This window comes from Sebastes fasciatus, chromosome 9, assembly GCF_043250625.1.
Source record: "Sebastes fasciatus isolate fSebFas1 chromosome 9, fSebFas1.pri, whole genome shotgun sequence".
NCBI lineage: Eukaryota > Metazoa > Chordata > Actinopteri > Perciformes > Sebastidae > Sebastes > Sebastes fasciatus.
Window position 1 is genome coordinate 25,233,401 of NC_133803.1, and position 23,075 is coordinate 25,256,475.

Below are 23,075 nucleotides of genomic sequence, written 5' to 3' on the forward strand. Positions count from 1 at the left end.
TCAAACTGATTTTGTCTCCTATGCTTGTAATATGTATACACGCATCCCAATACATTAGACCTCTCTGCGTTGTACACATCACATTCCCTCTAGATTTATTTTTTTGTGAACCCCCAACCTAAAAAGGATTGTTTGTAAGAATCAGAAATTTGCTTGTTAACAGCGACACCTGTGGCCGTTAAATCAACGAAAGTCAGCGTCCTGTTGCTCGCGCTTGTGCTCGCTCTAAATAGACATGAACGAGCATCGATCAAAACAGCGAGGCGACACACGTCAGCTAAAACCACAATATCACTCTATATTTCACCTGCTTGGCAGTAATGTTAGCTGACCAGACGAAGGTCTCTCCATGAATCACTGCTGATCCTAGTGTTGACTTTTCGTGCTTCAGCCTCCCGACCGCGGCCGGAGGGAACAGGGGAGACACCGGAGTTTTGGTCGGAGACGATAACGTTTCTCGCTGCGGAGCCCCGTCACTTCACAAGACACGGGAAACCTCTGTTGGTCTGGAGGAGCTGCAGCAGTTATTTCTGCACATCCACGTCCACTGTACATTCACTAGATATTCTCAGAGCTACTAACTCTGCTGCAGTGTTTAGTGTGCGCGCATGCACGTGAGGTGGAGCGAAATAGCGAGAACGAGCGCGGTGTGTGAGTGAAGGCAAGCAGGCAAGCAGAGGAGCAGAGTACAGTAGAGACTCCGGCCCTGGAGACCAAAGCTACGGTCTCCCCCGCGTCCTCCAACCGCGACTGTTTTGCAAGACGGGCTTCACTAGATAGAACGTTGTGGTTTTGGTGCTTCCTTGCAGTTTGTGTTGGAGTCTGAGTCTGAACAGCGTAGCCACATGCGAGTGCGCATGGGATACCGACCCGGTAGATTTATATGTGCAAGAAGTTACAAACAGTCCCCTTTAAGGTTCAAACTGCGCCAATGCTAAACAGTACACTTCAAGATGTTTCTGAAAACATTTAAAAGGAGAGAAATAGGCATTACAGTAACAGAATAATGATTCAAATTTGATCCGCGCTGCCTAGTTTGACCTGTTTGATCAGTTTGCGAGTGATTGACAGCTGCTCAGAGACTCCAGCTCGGCTCTGATTGGTTGTTTTCCTCTGGTCTGTGAAATCCTGCAAATGCCATTAGGAGCTCCAGAGGACACCGACCGGAGGACACAGGACACCGACCGGTGGAGAGGACACCGACACCGACCGGTGGAGAAGACACCGACACCGACCGGAGGACACCGACCGGAGGAGAGGACACCGACCGGAAGACACCGACACCTACCGGAGGACACCGAGGCACATGATTGTTTTCAGATTATATGTCTCATGCACTACTGTCAGGATATATACTGACTGTTTTATAAAAAAAATAACTTTAATCATATTTATTCCATTTCTACCCACTGCAGCTTTAAATAAAAAACAAACTTTACTAGATTAAATTGGGTCAGGGGGGTGAGTGACACTGACAAGGGACCAATGCAGAGCCCATGATCCTGGTTCTCTTAACCTGGATGACATCATTGGTCCGGCCTGGCTGTGTAACACCACCAGCATCACTTCACCTCTCCACGTTTCCAAGTAGAGCTGCCAGTGGAGAGCCTCCTCATCATCATCATCATCCTGCTCTCTCTCTCTCATTGGTGACCAGAGACGCCCATCACGCTGGATCCAGCTAGAGGGGGGTATTCTCTATCCGCGTGGTGCTCCGTCTCCGTCGGAAACGTCCGTCCTCTCCCCGGTCCTCCTCCCGGTCTTCCCGGTCCTCCATTGGATCGAGCAGCTGTCAGTCGGCTCCGTCAGCCCTCACAGTGAAACACCGTCCGCCTCTCTCCGGCTCGCTGTCTGCCTGAGACCGCCGTCATATTGGCTGCTCGGAGCAGCAGCAGAAAGACCCCCACCATGATGAAGACTTAAAGAACAACTAACCTTTTTAAAAACACGTTTGATTAGTATTAAATGTTACAATCATCGGGATGAAACCATCAGGTATCCGGGTTCTCTCCGTGCTCCGCTCCGACACCGTGGACCCGAGGCTGGATGATGTCTGCCTGACTCTTCAGAGACTGTTTCTGCAGACAAAGAGAGCTGTTGAGTAGAGCTTCACCACCAGGCTGCAGGGTGAGATACAAGAGATCACCTCCACTAACAACACCACCACTCTGTACAGCAGGTCACGTTTGGTCTACAACTCCATCTTTTAATCTACATCTTCATTTATAAGGGGACATTTTTGGGTCGCTTTTTTTTTTTTCTTCCCAAAAAGCTAACATGCTAAGCTAACCCCGCTAGCTAGCTGGCTAGCTGTGTTAGCCAACAGCTAACATGCTAACCCCCGCTAGCTGGCTGTGTTAGCCAGAGCTAGCCGTGTTAGCCAAAGCTAGCTGGCTGTGTTAGCAACATGCTAACCCCCGCTAGCTGGCAGTTAGCATTTTTTGAATGCTAACAGTTAGCATTTTTTTTGACAGCTCGTAAAGCCTTGGAACCGCAAGTTAGCGAAGCAGTCTTGAATTTAGCGTAACGATTAGCTTATATATGTTGTCAACCAACAGAAGGGGACTTTTATTTATGATTTAAATATTACACATTTAACTGAAATCACCAATATGAGCCAAGCTAACGTTATCCCAACGGCTGTATGTATCCTAACGGCTGTATCTAGCTAACGTTATCCTAACGGCTGTATATCCTAACGGCTGTATGTATCCTAACGGCTGTATGTATCCTAACGGCTGTATCTAGCTAACGTTATCCTAACGGCTGTATGTATCCTAACGGCTGTATCTAGCTAACGTTATCCTAACGGCTGTATATCCTAACGGCTGTATGTATCCTAACGGCTGTATATCCTAACGGCTGTATGTATCCTAACGGCTGTATGTATCCTAACGGCTGTATCTAGCTAACGTTATCCTAACGGCTGTATATCCTAACGGCTGTATATCCTAACGGCTGTATATCCTAACGGCTGTATATCCTAACGGCTGTATATCCTGCGGGCTGTATATCCTAACGGCTGTATCCAGCTATCTACATTTAGCGGTACTGTGCTGTGTAGATGGTTAGCCTGTTAGCGGCTAACTTGGCTGGGACCAGGGCAAGGCTTATAGAAGGAGGCTGGGACACGCGTCATTTCTACAGGGGGGAATTGTACATGCGCAGTAGAATCTGATCGGAAATTGAGCCAATCGCAACGACCGCAGCTTCATTTAGACTGCGCATGCGTTATATACCCCTTAATCCAAGACCAGTAACCCAACCTCCTTTCATAGGCCTTGGACCAGGGGAAAAGTGGGGCCTCCTGCAACCTAAAGGCCTTCCAACCATTTCTATATACCAGCTATAATAATAACGTTATATAGCTCCATAGTTGTGTGTGTGTGTGTGTGTGTGTGTGTGTGTGTGTGTGTGTGTGTGTGTGTGTGTGTGTGTGTCTTCTATTGACATTAAGTTAGTGGGAAAAACATATCTATAATCTGTAAAGGTAGTTAGTAACGTCATAATAAAACTTTACTATCCACGTCAATGTGTGTTTGACAAGATCACATCATCATATTGTAATGTAGTTAACTTTAAATGTAAAGAGTTTGTCTTAAAATGCGAGTTAAGTTATGTTTTTTTCAAGTTAAGTATACTAAAATAATGTGAGTTAATTAGTTTACTGTCTGACTTGAATGTTCTTTAATAAATTACTGAGTGCAAACAACTAACAAAAGGGCAGAATAATTATTATACAAACAGTATTGTTAATGCACTGCTGAAAAACAATGAATTATTGAGTTGCAGGAATATGTTTTACTGTGCCTCTATTTTAAAGGGGCTTTCTTTAGCCACAACTACAGTCTGTATATGACAAGATCATATTGAAAAGAAGACAGTTTTGGTATTGTAATATACTTTAAATCTTAAGAGATTCTCTTAAAATGCAAGTTAAGGAGTGTTTTTTCAAGTTAATTGTTCTAAACTAATGTGAGTTAATTAGTTTACTGTCTGACTTGAATTTTCTTTAATAAATTACTGAGTGCAAACAACTAACAAAAGGGCATAATAATTATCATTCAAATAGTATTGTGTTGTTAATGCACTGCTGAAAAACAATGCAATATTGAGTTGCAGGAATATGTTTTACTGTGCCTCTATTTTAAAGGGGCTTTCTTTAGCCAAAACTACATTCTGTGGAGGAAAAGAAACTTGCATAGCATGTCTAACGAAAGTTTTAATATTCGCTGAGATTCAAATGATAGGAATAATCAGTGTGATTTATCAGTCATTTACAGACCCCGTTGTGGCTTTCTGCCATCCCCACATATCTTTGAGAATGCAAAACGCTGCAAATATCTCATTAACTCTGGTCTGGTCTGAGCAGAGAAGGCGTCCTCCTTGTAATCTTGTCTTCTCTACAGCCCTCTCTTAGATCAGTCTGATCCCAGGAGAATGGGTGTGTTGGGCTGCCGGAGAGCAGAAAGTAGCCTAGTTCTGTTTCAGGGCGGCTTTAAATGGTTGTGGACTGGATTGCACTTTTGGTGTGGTCATTGTTATCAATGGCAACAGTCGTAGAAAATGTATATAGGACGACTATAGATTTAAATAATCAATCTTGAATTAGCTAAGCAGGGTTCATTCTAGGCGAAAATCTGCAATATGAGACGCTTAGCGGTGTGTCCTGCTGTAGACATAAAATTGAACTTACGGGTTATAATGTTGCATAAATGATTAGACTAACTTCATTATAGCCTTTGCAGCAAAGCACCAAAAATAGAACATGCAAGCATGTAGTGACAAACCTGATTACTACTTTGCTACTATTGTCGTCTGTTTTGGATAGCGCCAAGAGTTTATTTGATGTCAAATAAGAATGGGACCAAGCTAACGAGGACACAGATTAGCTAACTAACACACCGGCAGAGCTTTCGGTTCTCCGTGGTAATTCATGGTACAACTCCTTGCATTCTGTCTCGTCAGGTTAACTTATAAATCCTAGCCATTTATTACCATTTGACAGTGAAGCTATCTAAGGCCATGTTTACATGTTTACAGATTTTTAAAAAAAACATATTTTCCCCTCCGTTTCAATAAAAACTAAAAATCTGTCCACACGACCTTTGTTTTACAAAATATCTCCGTCCACACTGGAACACAAAAACGACTCCAAACGCTTGCCGTAATATTTAAATGTCACCACTCATAAGTTAAAGGTCAATGAATTGTTACCACCCTTCTCACTTCCTTTCCTTCGGTTTCATTACAGTCAGTTCGATAACCGTTATTATTCAGGGGGAACTGGGACTCCTGGTTGAACTGAATGACTGTCATCAACTGTCTCTTTACATGCATAAATGGCGAAAAGGAGGTCATTCAGGTTTATGTCGATCGCCCTTCCGAGTGCTCCAAACCTCGCCATCAATCGCCCAAAAGCACATTCAATCACCATTTGGCCTCAATGTTTAATGTGTTCCTGCTTTGGCCTCCTGTGACTGTAACATTTTTCAAATTGTAAAATAGTCCGAGAAGTGCTAACAAAACGTCAAAAAGCTGGTGGTCCGCCATCTTTGTTATTGTTTCTGGTGCATGCTCATTACACAAAGCAACAATGAGCGAACTGAGGAGAGGATGTCATCGTTTCTCAAACGCTCAGTTTCACACGTCCATTTTTAAAAAATCGGCACCTTAGAAGGCGTTTTCAAAAATATCAAATATCTGTTTTTGTGACCCAAAACTCTGTTTGCGTGTGGAAGAGAGGCTAAAACGTAGAGGAAAATACCTGTTTTTAAAAAAATCGGTTTACCTGTAGACCTAAAAGGGGCATAAATGTGTCAGATTGGACATGGCTAAATCAGTATAACAAATGCACGTGTGTAATTCTAGTGTGATCCAGCATGTGGTGGATAGGGGTATGATAGCTAGCATGTTTTTCCTGTTCCATCATTGCCTATACATAACAGGTTTATTGTTAAATTGTGGCAACAGTCAGTGGCAAAGTTATAGGAGTGTTTTAATCCTACTTTGGCACAATTAAAGTTTTAGAGACCCTGGCCCCTTTGTGTCTTGGTCACTGGAACTTTTCATTGTTTGTATTTTTGAGGCGATTAGCAAGCTGAGGGATAAAACGCACCGACCCGGATGGAAAATCCGGCCTCTCAAGATGTAGCTGATATAATATGAGCCTCACAATTCCAGTTCATCTTGGAGGGCAGACCGCAGGGTGTGAACATGCAGTTTTAGTTCATAATCAGTGTTTTAATGTTGGCAGCGAAAATTACAGAATCAAATGCGGGCAAATTTAGGTAGCGGCCGGTAAGACTTTGTGCTCCAACAATAACTTTGACGAATGAGAGACAGTTTGCATGTTTTTCTTTCTAAAAATCTAATTGGCTGGACAAATAGTTCAAGTATATGTTGAGCCTTTGATGAAACCTTAGATAGTCTGTCTAATTTAGGCAGTTTGAGCCTAGAGGATTTTAAAATGAATTGTCAAGACTATTAGTATGCCATTGAGCCACCAAACTGAAATCATATTTAAATAACTTGAGTAACACTTCAGTTAATATGCACCATTGGTATTGTAGTATAGATGCACTTCTTTAGTTTTAGTTTAGCAGATTTAATTGTGCTAGATGGTTTATAAAATTGTATTGGTACACACTTATAATAACAATGACTAAGAAGCGTGTTGGACTTATTGGACTCTTACTTATAAGAATATATTTTAAGAAATTTAAATCATCACCCAGATTGTCTAGTGGCTGTAGTAAGAACTTTTGGACTGAACCCTTAAAATAATTTATAACTTGAAGGAGTTTACTAGTGATGGTAATTATTCACTGTTAAGAATAGGGTTTCATTATCGTTTAATTTGCAGATTATTTTTCGATTGTTTGATTTATAATCAGAAAACAAAACCAAAAAATCCTTCAGCACAAAGGCAATGTTGTATAATAATATAATATTCAGTGTACTCTAATTTAAGGCCAAAAAGAGTATCAAATCACATCAAGTATCAAATAAATTTTTTTTCCATTGTCAAAATAGCTGGAGAATTAATTTTCTTTTCATTGTCTTGATTGATTAATTGACTAATTGTTGCAGCTCTAGTTAAGTTACATTTTGAATAACATTAGCTTATTCAAGATGTACTCAGTTGGCAAGACATACTTTGTGGACAGCTGAAGTTTCATACACTGTGGATACCGACCATAACGTGAGGAAGTATAATCAGAGCCCGTGCTGTGGGCACAGTGCCAGTTGTTTTCCATACAACGGGAATGGCATAATAAAAGGTGTTGCTTACCTTGATGACGTGTTGCAGGTTTGAGTTCACCCAAACTGGTGTCAGCTCCTCTTACCTGCAGCGCTTTGTCTAACCTGTTCATGCTGACTGCTGCTTTTACTATTGCTCAGTATCCCACAGTTTTATATCACGCAGGGGTCATAGTGTAAAGTGATTTACATTTGACAACTTTAATATTCTCCCATAGAAAGCCTGTTGTCAGGACTTCAATGCGACCATTTTATTTTTCCCCCTTAAATGCATTTTGAAGCCTATCGTCCTTAAAATGCATCAATGCAGCACAGATCAATTGTATTAAAAAAAAGCAAACTGCTAATATTTTTGAATTTAGTAGGGTTGCACAATTAATTGAAAGTTTATCGAAATCGCAATATGGCCTACTGTAATTTTCAAATCGCAGTATTTGTTAAAGGCGAAATGTGTCAAAATACCATTTCAAATTAAATATTGTCATGCTGCAGAGATGTCCTGGCCTGCACATCATATCTTACAGAGTTAATAAAACATCTTTGTTTGGTTCAGATCCCCACAAAAATCACGCCATAATCATTTTAATGTTTTTCCAATGAAAATAAGAATAATGAAGTAAAAATCATCATTCCCTCTAATATTGCAATATCAGTCAAAATAATAGATATTTTATTCAAAATTGTACAGCCGTAGAATTTAGTAAGACCACATGCAAACCTTGACAGCATTATGTTCAACCAATTGTTTTATTTGTTGGTATTTAAATCAGAAATGCAATTATCTATTTGTGTATGCCAAGAAAATAGCCCATGTCATTATTTTAATTGAGTCTTCAATAACAAAAACCCTTTTTGTACTTAATAAACTTTTAATGATTGATTACGAATATGACCAACGATTGATAAATTGCGACAGCACACCGTCATTGCAAACGTGCGTTTTTGCCAAATGTTGCAGACCTTGGAGATGAGATTCAGCATACTGTCATTATGACACTATAAGCGATGGCAACAGCAATACCAACACTTCATGGAGATTTAAGATGTAAGGAAACATACATACATACTGACATAGTTCCATGCAGGAGATGAAACTCAAATTCATAAGTATCAAAATTTATAATTTTGTAATCAAATGCAGCACGAGTTTGAAAAATTATCAATTGCGATTATTTTGACTGATAATGCAATTGCGATATTAGAGGGAACAATCATTTTTACATAATTATCCCATTTTTTATTAAAATGACTGGTGTGATTTTTGAGGGGATCTGTACCAAACAAAGATGTTTTATTTAAGTCTGTAGAATATGAAATGTAGGTTAGGACATCTCTGCAGCACCACAATATTTAATTTAAAATGGTATTTTGACACACATTTCACCTTTAACAAATATTGTGCCTCCTGCGATTACGGATTACGGTACACCATATTGTGATTTTGATAAAATGTATTAATTGTGCAGCCCTAGTTGCAAAATACCTCCTAGCCACAGCTTGCAGCACTTAACAGCTTGTTGAAGAGTATTCTGTGTGTGTTTCAGTTATGACATTGGCTTCATTATTTATAGCGGAGCTCAAGTTTTAAACACAGTTTTGAAACAATCATTTCAAAGCAAGTTTATTTGTCTATCCACCTGGTGTCTTCGTTAGCTTAAGGTGATCAGATTGGGAGTATAGTCAGTGGCTGTGGATTTTTTGTGCTGGTACTACACCTTGAGAGACTTAAAGGAAGATGTCCAACAGGCTAGACAATAAGCACAACACTTACACAGGCTTATTGTGCAGAACATGAGATAAACCACAGTGATTGAGCAGTGTTAGAAGAAGTATTCAGATATTTTATTTAACTAAAAGCAGCAATACAGTGTAAAAATACTCTGTTACAAGTAAAATATATATATTATATTATTGGATTATAATTATTGATGCATTATTGTGTTCATCACTTTAATGTTGCAGCCGGTAAAGGTGGAGCTGATTTTAATTACTTTATATACTACTGGTTAATTTCCCCCTGGTAATCAATAACGTTTTATTGTAATCTATGATATTGCATCATAATTTATTTGTTGATTTCATTTTGTATTATTAATCTGAATCTGCAAAGTAACTAAAGCTTTAAAATAAATTTAGTGAAGTAAAAAGTACAATATTTGCCTCTGAAATGTAGTGGAGTAGAAGTATAAAGTAGCATAAAATGGAAATACTAAAGTAAAGTACAACAAAATTGTACATAAGTGCAGTACTTGAGTAAATGCACTTAGTTACATTCTACCACTGCGAATGAGTCATGTCACATTTGGTGATGTAGCTCAACTGTGTGAATAAGAAATACTTTTTCTTAGCAACAAAGGCGTAGCCGTATGTATTGCAAACATCGATTAACTGTCAAGCGGAGAGACGTCATATTTTGCGAGTACAAAGCACGTCGATAATGGGGATGACACTGATGTCATGAGTTTGTTAGTGATAGCCTTGGAACTGCCCTCAGAAAATCAACTTAATCAGTCATGTGCTAAAGACCAGTCTGGTTTCCTGTGCTTCACACTACCCTTGGCCTGTCACAGCTGACTGTGCAAATCCATAATGTCTTTATCAATGTTACGAGGCAAACTTCACTCTGTGGGCAGGGCGACATGATGCCTGGTAGTTGGATCGCTCCTTTTAGCCCAGAGGCAGACGGAAAAGAAAAGAAGTGGGAGGGAAACCAGCTGCAGAGGGTCCAACGTCCTTTGTTTTGTGCCTTTAGCTTAGTTTATAGCACATGCAATTAATGCTGACAAGGTTAGGGATTTAAATTTTCAACAAGAACTCCCACAATCGGAGTGCATGCTCTTATAAGTACTGTATAATGTGCTGCTTGCAGCTTTTTCTCATGGATAATGTTATCAGTTACTTCAAGTAATGAATGTCCAAATTGTGTTGTAATTAGGGCTGCAACTAACCATTATTTTCCTTGTCGTTTAATCTGTCGATTATTTTCTCGATAATCGATAAGTTGTTTGGTTAACGAAGACTTTATGTAAGTTTATGATTGGTATATGAAACTCCAAAAACCTGTGTCTTAGTGGGATTAATAACGACTAAGTCTAAAGCCACACTAGCAGCTCTTTGAGGCTGTAATTAGGCACAGTGGTGCTTTGAGCTAAATGCTTACAACAACAGTGCTAACATGCTTATGCCATGCCAAAATACCATGTTAACCACATTAGTTTAGCTAGCATTAGGGCTGCAACTAACGATTGTTTTCATTGCGATTAATCTGTTTATTTTCTCGATTAATCGATTAGTTGTTTGGTCTATAAAATGGTGAAAAATATTGATTATTGTTTCCCAAAGCCCAAGATGACGTCCTCAAATGTCTTGTTTTGTCCACAACTCAAAGATATTCAGTTTACTGTCATAGAGGAGTAAAGAAAGCAGAAACTATTCACATTTAAGAAGCTGGAATCAGAGAATTTGGACTTTTAGGCTTTTACGAGTTTTTTATAAAAAAATTCTCAAACCGATTCATTGATTATCAAAATAGTTTCTGGTTTATTTAATAGTTGACAACACTCTTATCAACATGGTAGTGGGCAAATATGATTGCTTTATTCAATCGTATGTATATATTTATTATTGGAAATCAATTAACAACACAAATCAATGACAAATATTGTCCAGAAACCCTCACAGGTACTGCATTTCGCATAAAAAATATGCCCAAATCATAACATGGCAAACTCAAGCCCAACAGGCAACAACAGACATGGTTGGTATCAATGACTATGACCTCAGAAAGATCAATTGCGTTAATGTGTTAAAGAAATTAGTGGCGTTAATATGAATTTGCGTTAATGCGTTACTATCTTGTTAAATTTGACAGCCCTATTGACAACTAATCGTTTAATTGCTGCAGCTGATTATTTTTTAGGAACAAAGAGCTAAAACATGAGTATGAAGACTTGCAAAGTATTTGTTTTTGGATATTTTACATATTGGAAATTTATTCAAGTATTTGCTGCAGTGATTTAGATTTACCGGCGACACCAACATGTGTTAATAATAAATCCAGTAACGGTGTCTGAAATAGGGAAAGAAATGCTGCATTTTGGATTCCTTCAGTGTTTTGCGTTTGGCACCTGAGGTGACTTTGCTCGCTGTAAAACTTGCACCATTTCGACCACAATTTGGTGCTACTACTTCCAAATCCCTGTCAAATTCTAGCAGAGTGATAAATCAACGACATACATGAGTGTGTATGTGCATCTGCCCTATCTGCTGCTGTTACAGGGAAAGTTTTTGGTCAGGTCTAGACTGGCTCTGTAATACAGTACATACCAGCAGATCAGCTGTGAGCAGATCCTGGGTTCATTTATAGCTGTGGCCTTGTGTCCCTGCATGTCTGCCTGGCAACTCCTAACTCTGCTGTTCCAACTACTCAAGCTCACCCACCTCTCAGACACTTTGGCCCCGTTATACTCTCACCATGTCAAATTACTAGATACACAGTAGTCTGGGGAATTTAAATGTAGGACATTCTTTATGTAGCTTGTGCCTCGGTGTTAAATGCAGGCGCCTTCGCTGTTTTGCGAGATTTCTCCACCTGAGACTTAATCATTTTTGTCTCCTGTCCTCTTCAGGTCCCAGGGGCTCCTTTTGATGAAGAAAGTGGGCAACATGTGGAGCAACCTGAAGAGCAAATGCCAGACACTCTTTCACAACAGTTCAGGACTCAGTGAAAGCAGGGTGGAGGCCGATGCCGTCCTCTGTGTGGTGGATCTTGGCCAAGGAAGCACCTCAGGTGAGTCTCAGGCATCAGGAGTCTCCAGCCCGTCACGGAGCCTCCTGCCAGTGCCAATGGTTACAGCAGGACGGCGCCATCACAACTGTGTGTCGGACATCCCTCAGATAGTGGAAATTACAATTGATAAGGACACTGAGGATGTGCGTGGGGGATCAGGGGGTGTTCCCATGGCCCGGAGAGACTCCTATTCCCGTCATGCTCCATGGGGGGGCAAGAAAAAACACTCATGTTCCACCAAAACCCAGAGCTCTTTGGAGGCCGACAGGCGGTCTGGGCGCTTACGGGGGAGTGGGAACCGCAGGGACAGGCGTTATGGAGTCAGCTCCATCCAGGAGATGAGCGACTCTGTATCTGGAGCACGCAGTCTGAATGCCCGGTCTTTGCGCCAGCGGCTAAGTGATACAGTAGGGCTGTGCTTACCCCTGCCCGCTCGCAGACGCTCCCGCTCATCTAAGAACCTCATCACCCCCAAACGTAAGATTCACCTGACAGAGCTCATGCTGGAGACCTGCCCCTTCCCACCAGGCTCCGACCTCGCTCACAAGTGGCACTTGATCAAGCAACACACAGCACCGGTCAGCCCGCATTCCTCCACCGCCCTGCTGGATGCCTTTGACCCGGCCCACCCCTCTCCCGAGGACGAGGAGGAACGTCTGCGTGAGCGCCGCAGACTTAGCATCGAGGAAGGTGTGGACCCACCACCTAATGCACAGATCCACACCCTGGAGGCCTCAGTGCCGGGCTCCTCTCTCTACAAACTGGGACCAAAGATGGCTCCTGGCATAGGAGAGACCTCCGGGGAAGGCCGGGCCTCAGGGTCTGGCAGCTCTGCGAGTGCTGGATCATCAGGGGCCTGTGGGCCGGTGTTGGCGGCTGCAGTGTCAGCCCAGGACTGTGACTCTGAGGAGGATTCGACCACCCTCTGTCTGCAGGCCAGGAGGCCCAAGCAGAGGCACGCCTCTGGGGACGGCCACCTGAGCAGACAGCAGCCTGGGCCCTGGAAGGTTCACACTCAGATAGACTATATCCACTGCCTGGTGCCGGACCTGTTGCAGATCACAGCTCTGCCCTGCTACTGGGGCGTGATGGACCGCTACGAAGCTGAGGCACTGCTGGATGGACGGCCAGAGGGCACCTTCCTGCTGCGTGACTCCGCCCAGGAGGACTACCTCTTCTCCGTTAGCTTCCGCCGTTACAACCGCTCACTGCACGCTCGCATCGAGCAGTGGAACCACAACTTCAGCTTTGACGCTCACGACCCTTGTGTTTTCCACTCTTCCACCGTCACAGGACTGCTGGAGCACTACAAGGATCCCAGCGCCTGCATGTTTTTTGAACCGCTGCTTACAGCGCCTCTCCATCGGACCTTTCCCTTCGGCCTGCAGCACCTGGCACGAGCCGCCATCTGCCGCTGGACCACTTACGATGGTATAGGCTCTCTGCCGCTGCCCCCTGCCCTGCAGGACTTCCTCAAGGAGTATCACTATAAACAGAAAGTACGAGTTCGCTGGCTGGAGAGGGAACCGCCACTCAAGGTCAAATAGGGTGGGCTTCTCCATTGCCTGTACACACACTGCAGGAGGATTACAGAACTTTAAAAAATCCTCATTAGCCAATTAGAGGCTATACTGACATGGCTCTCTTTCTGGTGAGGGATGGAGTTTAAATGTAACAAGCTATACAAGATTCATTCTAATCTTTGTTTTACTTACATCACAGAAAATACATATGATTATATTCAGTATAACGCTGTCTGGCAAGCACATGTTTTTGTGTTGAACAGGTTGTTTTGACAGGGAGGGAAGGCACAGATATCAGTGTCTTTTCTCTCCTGCTTTGTGCTAAATGTCTGCCTGATCCCACAACATCACCCTGCCTGTAGACCTGCCTGCATGACTCCCTTATTCATCCCAAATTGCTATTTAGGCCCACATGGTTACATTGTACAGTTCACTTTGTGCTTTCTCTATTTTTTTTTCTTCCTTAGCTTGTCAAAGCACCTAGTGGAGCACCTTCCCAAGAGGGTTTTTAAGGTGTGTGTGGGTTGAGAGGGCATCTGGAGATGCTTTTGTTATATTGCAGTCAGAGCTTGTCCCATGGATAGAGCTACATAAAGGCACATTCTTTGCCATCTCTTTGCACGCATGAGCATCAGCTAAGCCAGGGACAGATTCTGAGAGGGTCCATAGAGTTCAGGATGGCACGTCAGGGAAATGAAGTGCTTTCTAAGGACTATAGATTAGTCCTTTTAAAAAAACAAACAGTGGTTCCTCCTTTAGCAGTAATGGTGAATACTGTGTCCTATTTAGTGAGCGAGCTGTCAACTTTATTCCCACTGTGCGGCGTTGCTTTCAAAACAGAATATTTTCTTACAATCTGTCCCTCCTAACAATTCTTGCCATTGTTACAGTCGTCACAGCAGTCTTCATTGGTCACAGACACTATTGTGCATATATGCACACCGTTCATTTCATCCTGTATGGAGTTTAGCTCCCTAGGGTAACATTTGAGCAGTCTTGTGTCTTTGTGGAAATTGTGTTATGGCTTTATAGTGTTTAATTTTACACCCGCTTCCTTCAGTTAGTATCTTTTGGTGGCATCTGGCCTACAGAAAGCTTTGACCCCTGTGTATCCCGGTTTGTAACATCGGTGCAGATAGCTTTGGTTACAGTAAGGAACGGTAACAAGTCTTCTCAGACGAATAGAGTGCTCCAGGGATGACGTATTTTTGTAAGCCAACCAGGAAGTTGGCATCGCCCCAGTTCCCTCGACAAAAAGCCGATGGGATTTTAGTTTTTTGAGAAAATATGCTCTGTGGCAAACACACATTTATGATACTTACACGTTTTGTTCAGCAAGATAATCTTCACAAATGAACACCACTTTTATGATTTTTGAAGTGTGAATGCAATCGGCAGAAGTAAAAAGCTAACGTTAGGCTACAAACGAACACCACCATGGTCGCATGAGTGCGAGTACAAACGAGGCTGTAAAGGCGGACGAGTCGGCGTGATGACGTTTAGTAGTCTCACTTAGCCACTTGTTAGCAACCACCTTTTTTAAGACACGTAAAGGCTTCAAAATTCTCGAGTGGGATATTTACTGACGTCTTTTATATCGTAAATAAAACTTTAAAATCTCTCGATCACCGACTTTATTTCAGGCATCACACTAAAAACCCATTCAAAAAACCCATTGACTTCCAAGCAAGGGAACCGGAAGTGCTAAAATGCTAACTCATTTCCGGGTTTTAGGACTCATTCTTGCAGCACTCTATTGAGGGCACGTGTGACGAGCTGAAGGTGAAGACAAAAGATAAAAATTCTAAATGCCAGCGTCCCTTTAAACATGACGGTGAAATGATCTGTTCGTACTATTGAGGCTTGTTTGGGGATGGGCTTTGATCATAAATGGGGAGGACAATTACTGCTTATGATGCTAGAAAGACTGAACAATAATCTGCTTGTTAAAATTATAAACTCCCACGATTAGATTGCAGTACCCTTTTCCTCCTTAATTTATATTTCTTTTATGAAACCATGTTAAAATGTATTGAGCTGTTTTTATGAAGACCAATGTGTCACCAACAGGAAAGAGGTGATGTAGCCTTTTCTTGGGAGTTGATGTCCCCCACCTAACAACTTATAACCATAGAGAGGTGAAGTCCCGCCCCTTCTAGTGGACCACATGGGACCTTATTTTGGAAAAAATATGAACGGTAGTCAACGGAGAGAGACACATTTTTTTTTATCCAATTTGGGTTGCGCCATGAATCACACATGTTTGACAAGAAAGTCTCAGTTTGTCTTAGTATCATTTAGTTTTGTGTGAAACAGCTCAGTGAACTACATCTCTTGTTTCGCACAATATACGTCACCAACACTAGCTAGCTAGCTAACTTAGCTGTGTTCCACGCACAAATGTAACATTATCTTACCTGAATTGTTTTATCCAGTGACTCCTGGTCTTTTTATCAGCACGGAAGCGAAAGAACGAACGAGACCCGTTGCTGGTGTGAGTACATCCCAGTAGGAAACACACAACTTCAGAGAGAGAGACGTCACTTGTGCGAGTTTTGGGTGTGTAGTCTTTCTAATTGCGTTTTTTCACAGTCTGACACTTCAACAGTTTTACAACAAACTGAGACTTTCTTGACTTGCAAAATTATATTTTAAATTGACAAACATCATATGTGTGATTTCATGGTGGAATTCAAACGGAATCAAAAAATGATTTGCCTCTCATCGTTGACTGCCGTGCATATTTTTGTCAGAAATAAGGTCCCATGGTGTTCCACCGGAAAGGACAGGACTTCACCTCTCTATAAAGTCTCAACCCCAACAAACCCCCTTGTTGCCCGGTTGCATTTATAGTCATAGTTATAGCATTGAGTGCAGGCAACACTCGAGAGGTTGGCATATCTTTGAGAGCTTTAGTTATGTAATCTGAATGATTTTGGTTATGTTACCTGGGACAAAAAACACTGCTGGCTCGCCTAGTCACTTGTTTTGTTCTCATAGTGAAGAGAAAATAAGTGTAACCTATGTGCCTTTCAGAGAACCATTTATCTCGTTCCATAATCCGTTAACTTAACAGGAGGTGCTTCAACACAGTCCACACTCGGATGCCATCAAATGAGACTGAAGAGAATAATAATGAAAAGGTGCACGAGCTATAAGCTCACTTAATTATGGTGCACGCTAAAGTTTTTGTAACGGATAAAATTTCAGTGGTGCTATGTTGGTTTAAGCTATGACCGATTATTGAAATGATAAGTTGTACATTAGTAACATCTGTTGTCACTCACTAATGCATGCATTAGTTTCTCGCCACATTATGGCCTGTATGGTAGTATTAGGTTCTTAGTGGGTCCAATGCCAGCCCTACTGTAGCATATTTCAGTGCAAAATGTCCAGCCCTCACTTGTGTAGTCTGCAACTTGACATAGAGGGCATAAAGTTAACTCTTTACAGTAAGAGTTTTAATCTAAGTTACCCATCAGTTCATCAGCAACAGTGTATATTCTAACTATTAGTAATAATAACACGCATTACCTGGCTTTTTAAATGAGATGAAATTAGTTGGAACTTTTTAACAAAACAAGTGTGCACATGCCTTTGGGAGGATGAGATGGGTGGAGACAAGCAGAGCGCTTCCCTTACGGCATGTTTTCTAACAAATATAATAAACTGCAAAATATGTAGACGAAAAACCCAGCAGGTAAATGTGTAAAACTCAAAATATTAAAGCTGAAACACATGAGATCACGTTCACTGGAATGCTTAAACTTCTCAAACTAGTTCATATTTTAGTGTGTGAGTGTGTTATCAGCCCGCACTTATGTTAAAGGTTATTGTAGTTCTCATAAGTGAGGATGAATCATGAACAAATGTGTTTTTATTTGCCCCTGAATATCTGAGCCTGTGACCAAAGCTATGTGTAGTAGGCTAAAGCATATTAATATCCTCAGTGGTGTCAGAATTAACGTTAAATTATTAGGGATGCACCGATTTGTTCGGCCGGTATTCGCCTTGTTGATGCCATCGGCCTATCGGTAAATAAGATGACATTCGCCGATGGCAGTGGCCGATGTTTATCTGTTGTGTCGCATCAATTTTGCACCGGCTAAATGTTGTTAGTTATTAAAAAATTTTAAAAAAATAATATTTTTCATTCATTAAATTTGTGTGATTGATTTTGTGCTCATTCAAAGACAGTGTAATGAAATGCTGAATGACTTTAAAACAGCTCAGTTACTTCTTTTATAATTAAGATGTCTTTGTTTCCCATGCACAAAAAAGGAATAGATCACAACAACAAAAAAACAACAGTATTGGCTATCGGCCAAATTGTTATTTTAAACATCGGTATCGGCCCAGAATTTCACAATCCGTGCATCCCTATATATTATATTTCAGATTTACAAACCAGTGAAAATTGGTTCCATACCACCGTATGTTAGACTGCTCTTCTTTAATATATTCATAGGGGAGAACCTGGCCCCGTCAAGCTCACACACATTATTTTCACTTGTTTATCAGGCAGGAAACAAGAATTTTTTTATGCAGGTGGTAAAACATAATTGGTGTAGGTATAAGCGTTAACATTTCTCATATCTCACTTAACAAATTTTTACTTTCTCTATTGCATTGTGAATTGACTTTACCGAACATTTCTTCATATAAAAGTCCCAAACATTTTCCACTGCCCTGCACTTTGTCCTCAGAAAGCTTGAATATCGCATGTGAATCACCTATTATGTGTTAAAGAGTGGCAGGAGTGAGTGTTAAGCGGAGGGGAATAAGGTTGACATTTGAGTATGTGCACTTTCATGTTTCAGGATTTTTTTTTAGCATCCACACTGTCAAATAGAAGATATCTATTTGTAAACACACATCATACTATCTCGCTCACTGTCACCTGTCTATCATGCTACTGCACAGCAATAGCATACACCTCCTTACAGTGCCCCACCCCACTTGCAGGCACTAATCACAGGCTAATTTTACCATTTTGGGATATAAATTTACTGGGTACTAAAAGGGCCACTCTGTGTTGCCTTATGGCTGCTGTGTGGCTGAGAGAGGCCTTTTTTTATTATTATATCCAACTGCTCTCTCTCCATCTGGCCACATCCCCAACATCACTGTGCTGATGTGGAGGTGACTGTGGTTCCGAGTGAACTAAGGCCCGTTTGTCCGACCCTCTCTACTCTCTATCCAGCCCTGTTAGGCTGAAGGTTGAGGAGCCAGGAGGAGGAGAGATGGAGCTGGCTCACAGAGAGCCGTGGCTTCCTGTTGTGGCAACGGCTTTGCTCACAGAGAGGGCGAGGGATTTGTTGAAGTAAATAGCACTTTAATTGTGTATTTGTGTTCGACAGTGCAGTCTGCAAGTATTAGGACAGTGGCATGTTTTTTTCGTTGTGTTGGCTCTTTACTCCAGCATATTGGATTTGAAATGACCGTTGGGCTTAGTGACAACTTGAGGCTTAAAATTGCATCCATATTGAGTATGAATTTACCGCTTCTTGTACAAAGGCCCCAACTTTTAGTAACTTAACAAACTTAAAGGAACAGTGTGTAACATTTCGGGGCATCTATTAGCAGAAATTGAGTATTCATAACTGTGTTCATTAGTGTATTATAACCTGAAACTAAGAATCATTGTGTTTTCATTTGCTTAGACTGAGATCTTCACATCTACATAGGGAGCGGGTCCTCTTCACAGAGTCCGCCATGTTGCTCCTCCATTTTTCTACAGTAACACAGAATGGACAAACCAAACACTGGCTCTAGAGAGAGCCTTTCATGTTTGTACGTTATCTGAAGTCCACCAAATTGTGGTAACATGAACCGCAGTGTGCAAAACCGTGGTACCGTCAGCTGCCATCTGACTTCCATTGCTCCTCAAGTAGCGTTATTATGGTAATGCCTAGTTCACACTAAACTTTACCCCGGATTTTCTGCTCCCCGACAGTCTTTGGAGCTCCCCGACAAAAGCCCCAGATCAGAGCAAATCGGTGTTGGCTCGGCGCTCGAGCGTCGTGTGTGAACTGCTCAAAGACACTCGCCGATGACCTTGCAGACGCACTCCAGATATCTAACATGCTAAATATCTGAACCTGTATGGGGACTCTGGCCACGAGCTACAGCCAATGAGAGTGCCAGACACGGGTTCAGGGGAGACGTGGGGGAGGAGGGGTCGCCTGTAACAATAGGAACTTATTGTATGTGTTGCAGGAATAAATAGTAAAAAATGTATAGTTTGGAGACCCATCAGGGATTCCTCCCTGTGAAAGATCTTGTAGTGTGACCTCCTGTCGCACGCCAGTCATAAAGTAAATAAACGACTTCAAGACTCACAATTACAAGACAGCAAGTTGTGTAGTGTGAACAGTACAGCGATCTTACGGCTTTGAAAGTCAAATAGTGTGAACTTAGCTTAAGGACGGCTTCTGAGCGAGTCGAACGGCATTTCCACGGTTTTGCACACGGCGGCTCACGTTACCGCAGTCTCGGAAAGAGGAGGAGTGAGCGGAGAGGTTGGTTGCAATCTGCAACCAACACCACTAAATACCACCAAATCCTACACACTGTACCTTTCAGTCATCATGTTTAGTATGTGGTTGAATATCTTTTGCAATCAGTCACTGCTGAATTCTACACACATACATGAGCGGACACTTTGTCTAAGTTCTGCGGGGTCTTTATTCTGGCTTTTTTTGGTAATTTTTTGCCAGCCTTGACTTAAGCAAGTAAAACATTGTCAGTTGGACTGAGGTCAGGTGATTTGGCCGGTCAAGAACATGCTGTTTTGGCCCTCATTGGTGGTCTTTTCTGTATGTTTTCGGATCATTGTTTGCTTGCTTTGACTAAACTTGTGGGTAAAGAGCTATGATTCCCACTCTATACATCCACTATGGATTTGAACACACTAAAAGCTGAGAGTTTAACCTAATAGTCATCATTTCATTACCAATATGCTGCACTACAGAGCCACAACTGAACATTTCCCCCTGTCCAAATATTTATGGACGGCACTGTTTGTGTTTTAGCTCAAAATGGCGAGACTTGTGTGTGAGTGTTAAGAAAAAAGCCGGCGGTCCTGAAATATTTCACTTATATTCTTCAGGCATTGTGAGCTGTGTCGATGGAGTCGTATTCTCCACCATGCTGCAGACTCGGTGCATGGCGTGTGTGTCGTGTGGGAGTATATTAGTGTATGGACAGAGCCACACGGAGGGATCCAGTGGAGAAGGATGCAGAGTGGACTGTGAGGGGTGATGACAGTGACTCCTATGAACGACACCTCTCTGCCCCCGTCCCCCACCACCCGTCCCACCAACCCTCTTATTCTCAGGCAGGCCCATTGCGAGGAGAGTCTCTCTCAACCCAGTTTTCCCCATGGGAAATATCTGACATTAACTGTAGCACATGTTTGCCATATAACCCGTAGATTTTAGGAGAGGAAAAAAAAAAACGTATGTATGATGAATGGAGTTATGTAATAGGAGCCTGATGATGAAATTTTTATTCTGTGGTGCATTAACTGTCTGGAACACATACATTTTGCACACACTTGCTATATCTCCTGACACCCGCACTACCCCAGGTATTGACACACATCCACACCACCCCACCCTACGCCAGGGATGTGTAAACATGGACCACATTTAGCCAGCACCACCTTTCTGCACACCCCCAAAAAAGAGGGCGAGCAAAGATGGGTGTTTACGTGTATATTCTATGTTCTTAAAGAAAAAGCAAAATGCCGTGAATTGAACTATTTTGACCTTATATTGTCATTAGTATGACACTATTTAGCTGCACTATGAGAGCCTCGTTTGTGGCGAGAAACCACTGGGTCTGGTCTGGCTGGTTGTGTCGCTAGCTGTCCCACTAAACTACAGCAACACCCCCGCATGAAGGACTCCTACCCCCCTGCCCCCACCTCGGTACGACTCATGGTTTCAGCTCAAACTAAAAAAAAAAAAAAAAGATATTTTAAACATTTTTTCCAATATATATTTTAGAAAGCTGGGTTAAGTGCTATATGCAAACAGAAAAAAGATGTATGAAAGAATTATTATTTTTCATTCTCCCTAATATGCAATGGAGTGTAGTGTAACAATGGTTGCAATCCTCTGTCACTTTAATGCTGTATGTGCACATTGGTTGCTGTGTGGATGTGGGTGCCGAGGCAACAGGACTTGACAATGATGGGAACTAATGGTTGTCACTCTGCAGCACCGCCGTGTTCCCAGACCGCCTTATTCGTTCTGACCAATCACAAGAGCCCTTTAAGTCTCCGGGCCTCAGCCAGCCACCGCCACAGGCTGACTGAGCTGTCGTCAGACGAATATCGCTGTTCCATTTTCTTCTGCTTTTTCTTTTCTTTCCTTCTTCTTTTTTTTTTCTTCTTCTTTCTGCTGTCAGGTAGGATTTGGAGCGTGTAAATGGCATAATCATGTTCACATTTCACTGTCTGTTCTGTGTATCTGCTTCACCATTCAAAGAGAGAAAAAAACAGTTGTTTTCCAGTATAACCTGTTCATTTTTAAGAGCCGTATGATGCGACACTTGTAGCTGTCACTCTTGGTGCTTGGCTTCTGCTTCATTGTCTTAATATTCCAAATAAAACTGTTAAGTGTAATCCACACTGGCCCATGATATAATATTGAGTTTGTTTGTTTTTTCTTTATCATGCTGTAATACAGTCCTTGTAGTATTCTAGCAGTGAGTCAGGGTGTGTGTGTGGAGGGAGTTTAGGGTGACTGTGTGGGTGTTTGATTTCAGTTAATGTTCAAGAGACAATGGTGGTGGATCACTGAAACCAAAAGCTCAGCATTCAGTACATACTAGGGCTGTCAATCGATTAAAATATTTAATCGTGATTAATGCATGATTGTCCATGATTAATCACACATTCTTTATCTGTTCAAAATGTACCTTGAAGGGAGATTTGTCAAGTATTTAATACTCTTATCAACATGAGTGGGCAAATATGCTGCTTTATGCAAATTAATGTATATATTTATTATTGGAAATCAATTAACACAAAACAATGACAAATATTGTCCAGAAACCCTCACAGGTACTACATTTAGCATAAACAATATGCTCAAATCATAACACGGCAAGCTCAAGCTCAACAGGCAACAACAGCTGTCAGTGTGTCAGTGACGGCATAAACGTCTGTTCTCTTTGAGTGTTTTCAAAGAGATTTTAGATTTATTTATATTAGGGCTGTCAAAGATAACGCGTTAACACAACTTTGTTTTAAAGCCACTAATTTCTTTAACGCATTAACGCAACTTGTGATTTTTAGGTTGTAGCAGGCTCAGTTTTAAAGTTAGAGTGAAGATACTGCATCATATGAAACTATAAAACCTAAAGAATCCATTGGTACCAACCATGTCGTACTAGCTCACGAAGGAGGTTAAATAACGCCTCAGACTTGCGCTAAATTACGGCGAGAAAAAACCGTCATTGCCATTTTCAAAGGGGTCCCTTGACCTCTG

The 23,075-nt window shown here is 41.7% G+C and overlaps 1 protein-coding gene across 3 annotated transcripts; it reads left to right on the forward strand.

Moving 5' to 3' along the window:
* Positions 1–1,411: 1,411 nt before the first annotated feature.
* Positions 1,412–22,224, forward strand: socs5b (suppressor of cytokine signaling 5b). 3 transcript variants are annotated; one of them, XM_074646893.1, is made up of 3 exons: positions 1,412–2,127; positions 11,892–13,600; positions 20,687–22,224. In XM_074646893.1, the coding sequence occupies exon 2, from the start codon at positions 11,911–11,913 to the stop codon at positions 13,597–13,599; it is 1,689 nt and encodes a 562-aa protein (XP_074502994.1). In that variant the 5' UTR covers positions 1,412–2,127; positions 11,892–11,910; the 3' UTR covers position 13,600; positions 20,687–22,224. The 3 variants fall into 3 exon arrangements, 1 of the variants encoding a protein (XP_074502994.1); XR_012595300.1 differs by having other exon boundaries at positions 1,413–2,127; positions 11,892–18,898; XR_012595301.1 differs by having other exon boundaries at positions 1,413–2,127; positions 11,892–13,703.
* Positions 22,225–23,075: the final 851 nt, after the last annotated feature.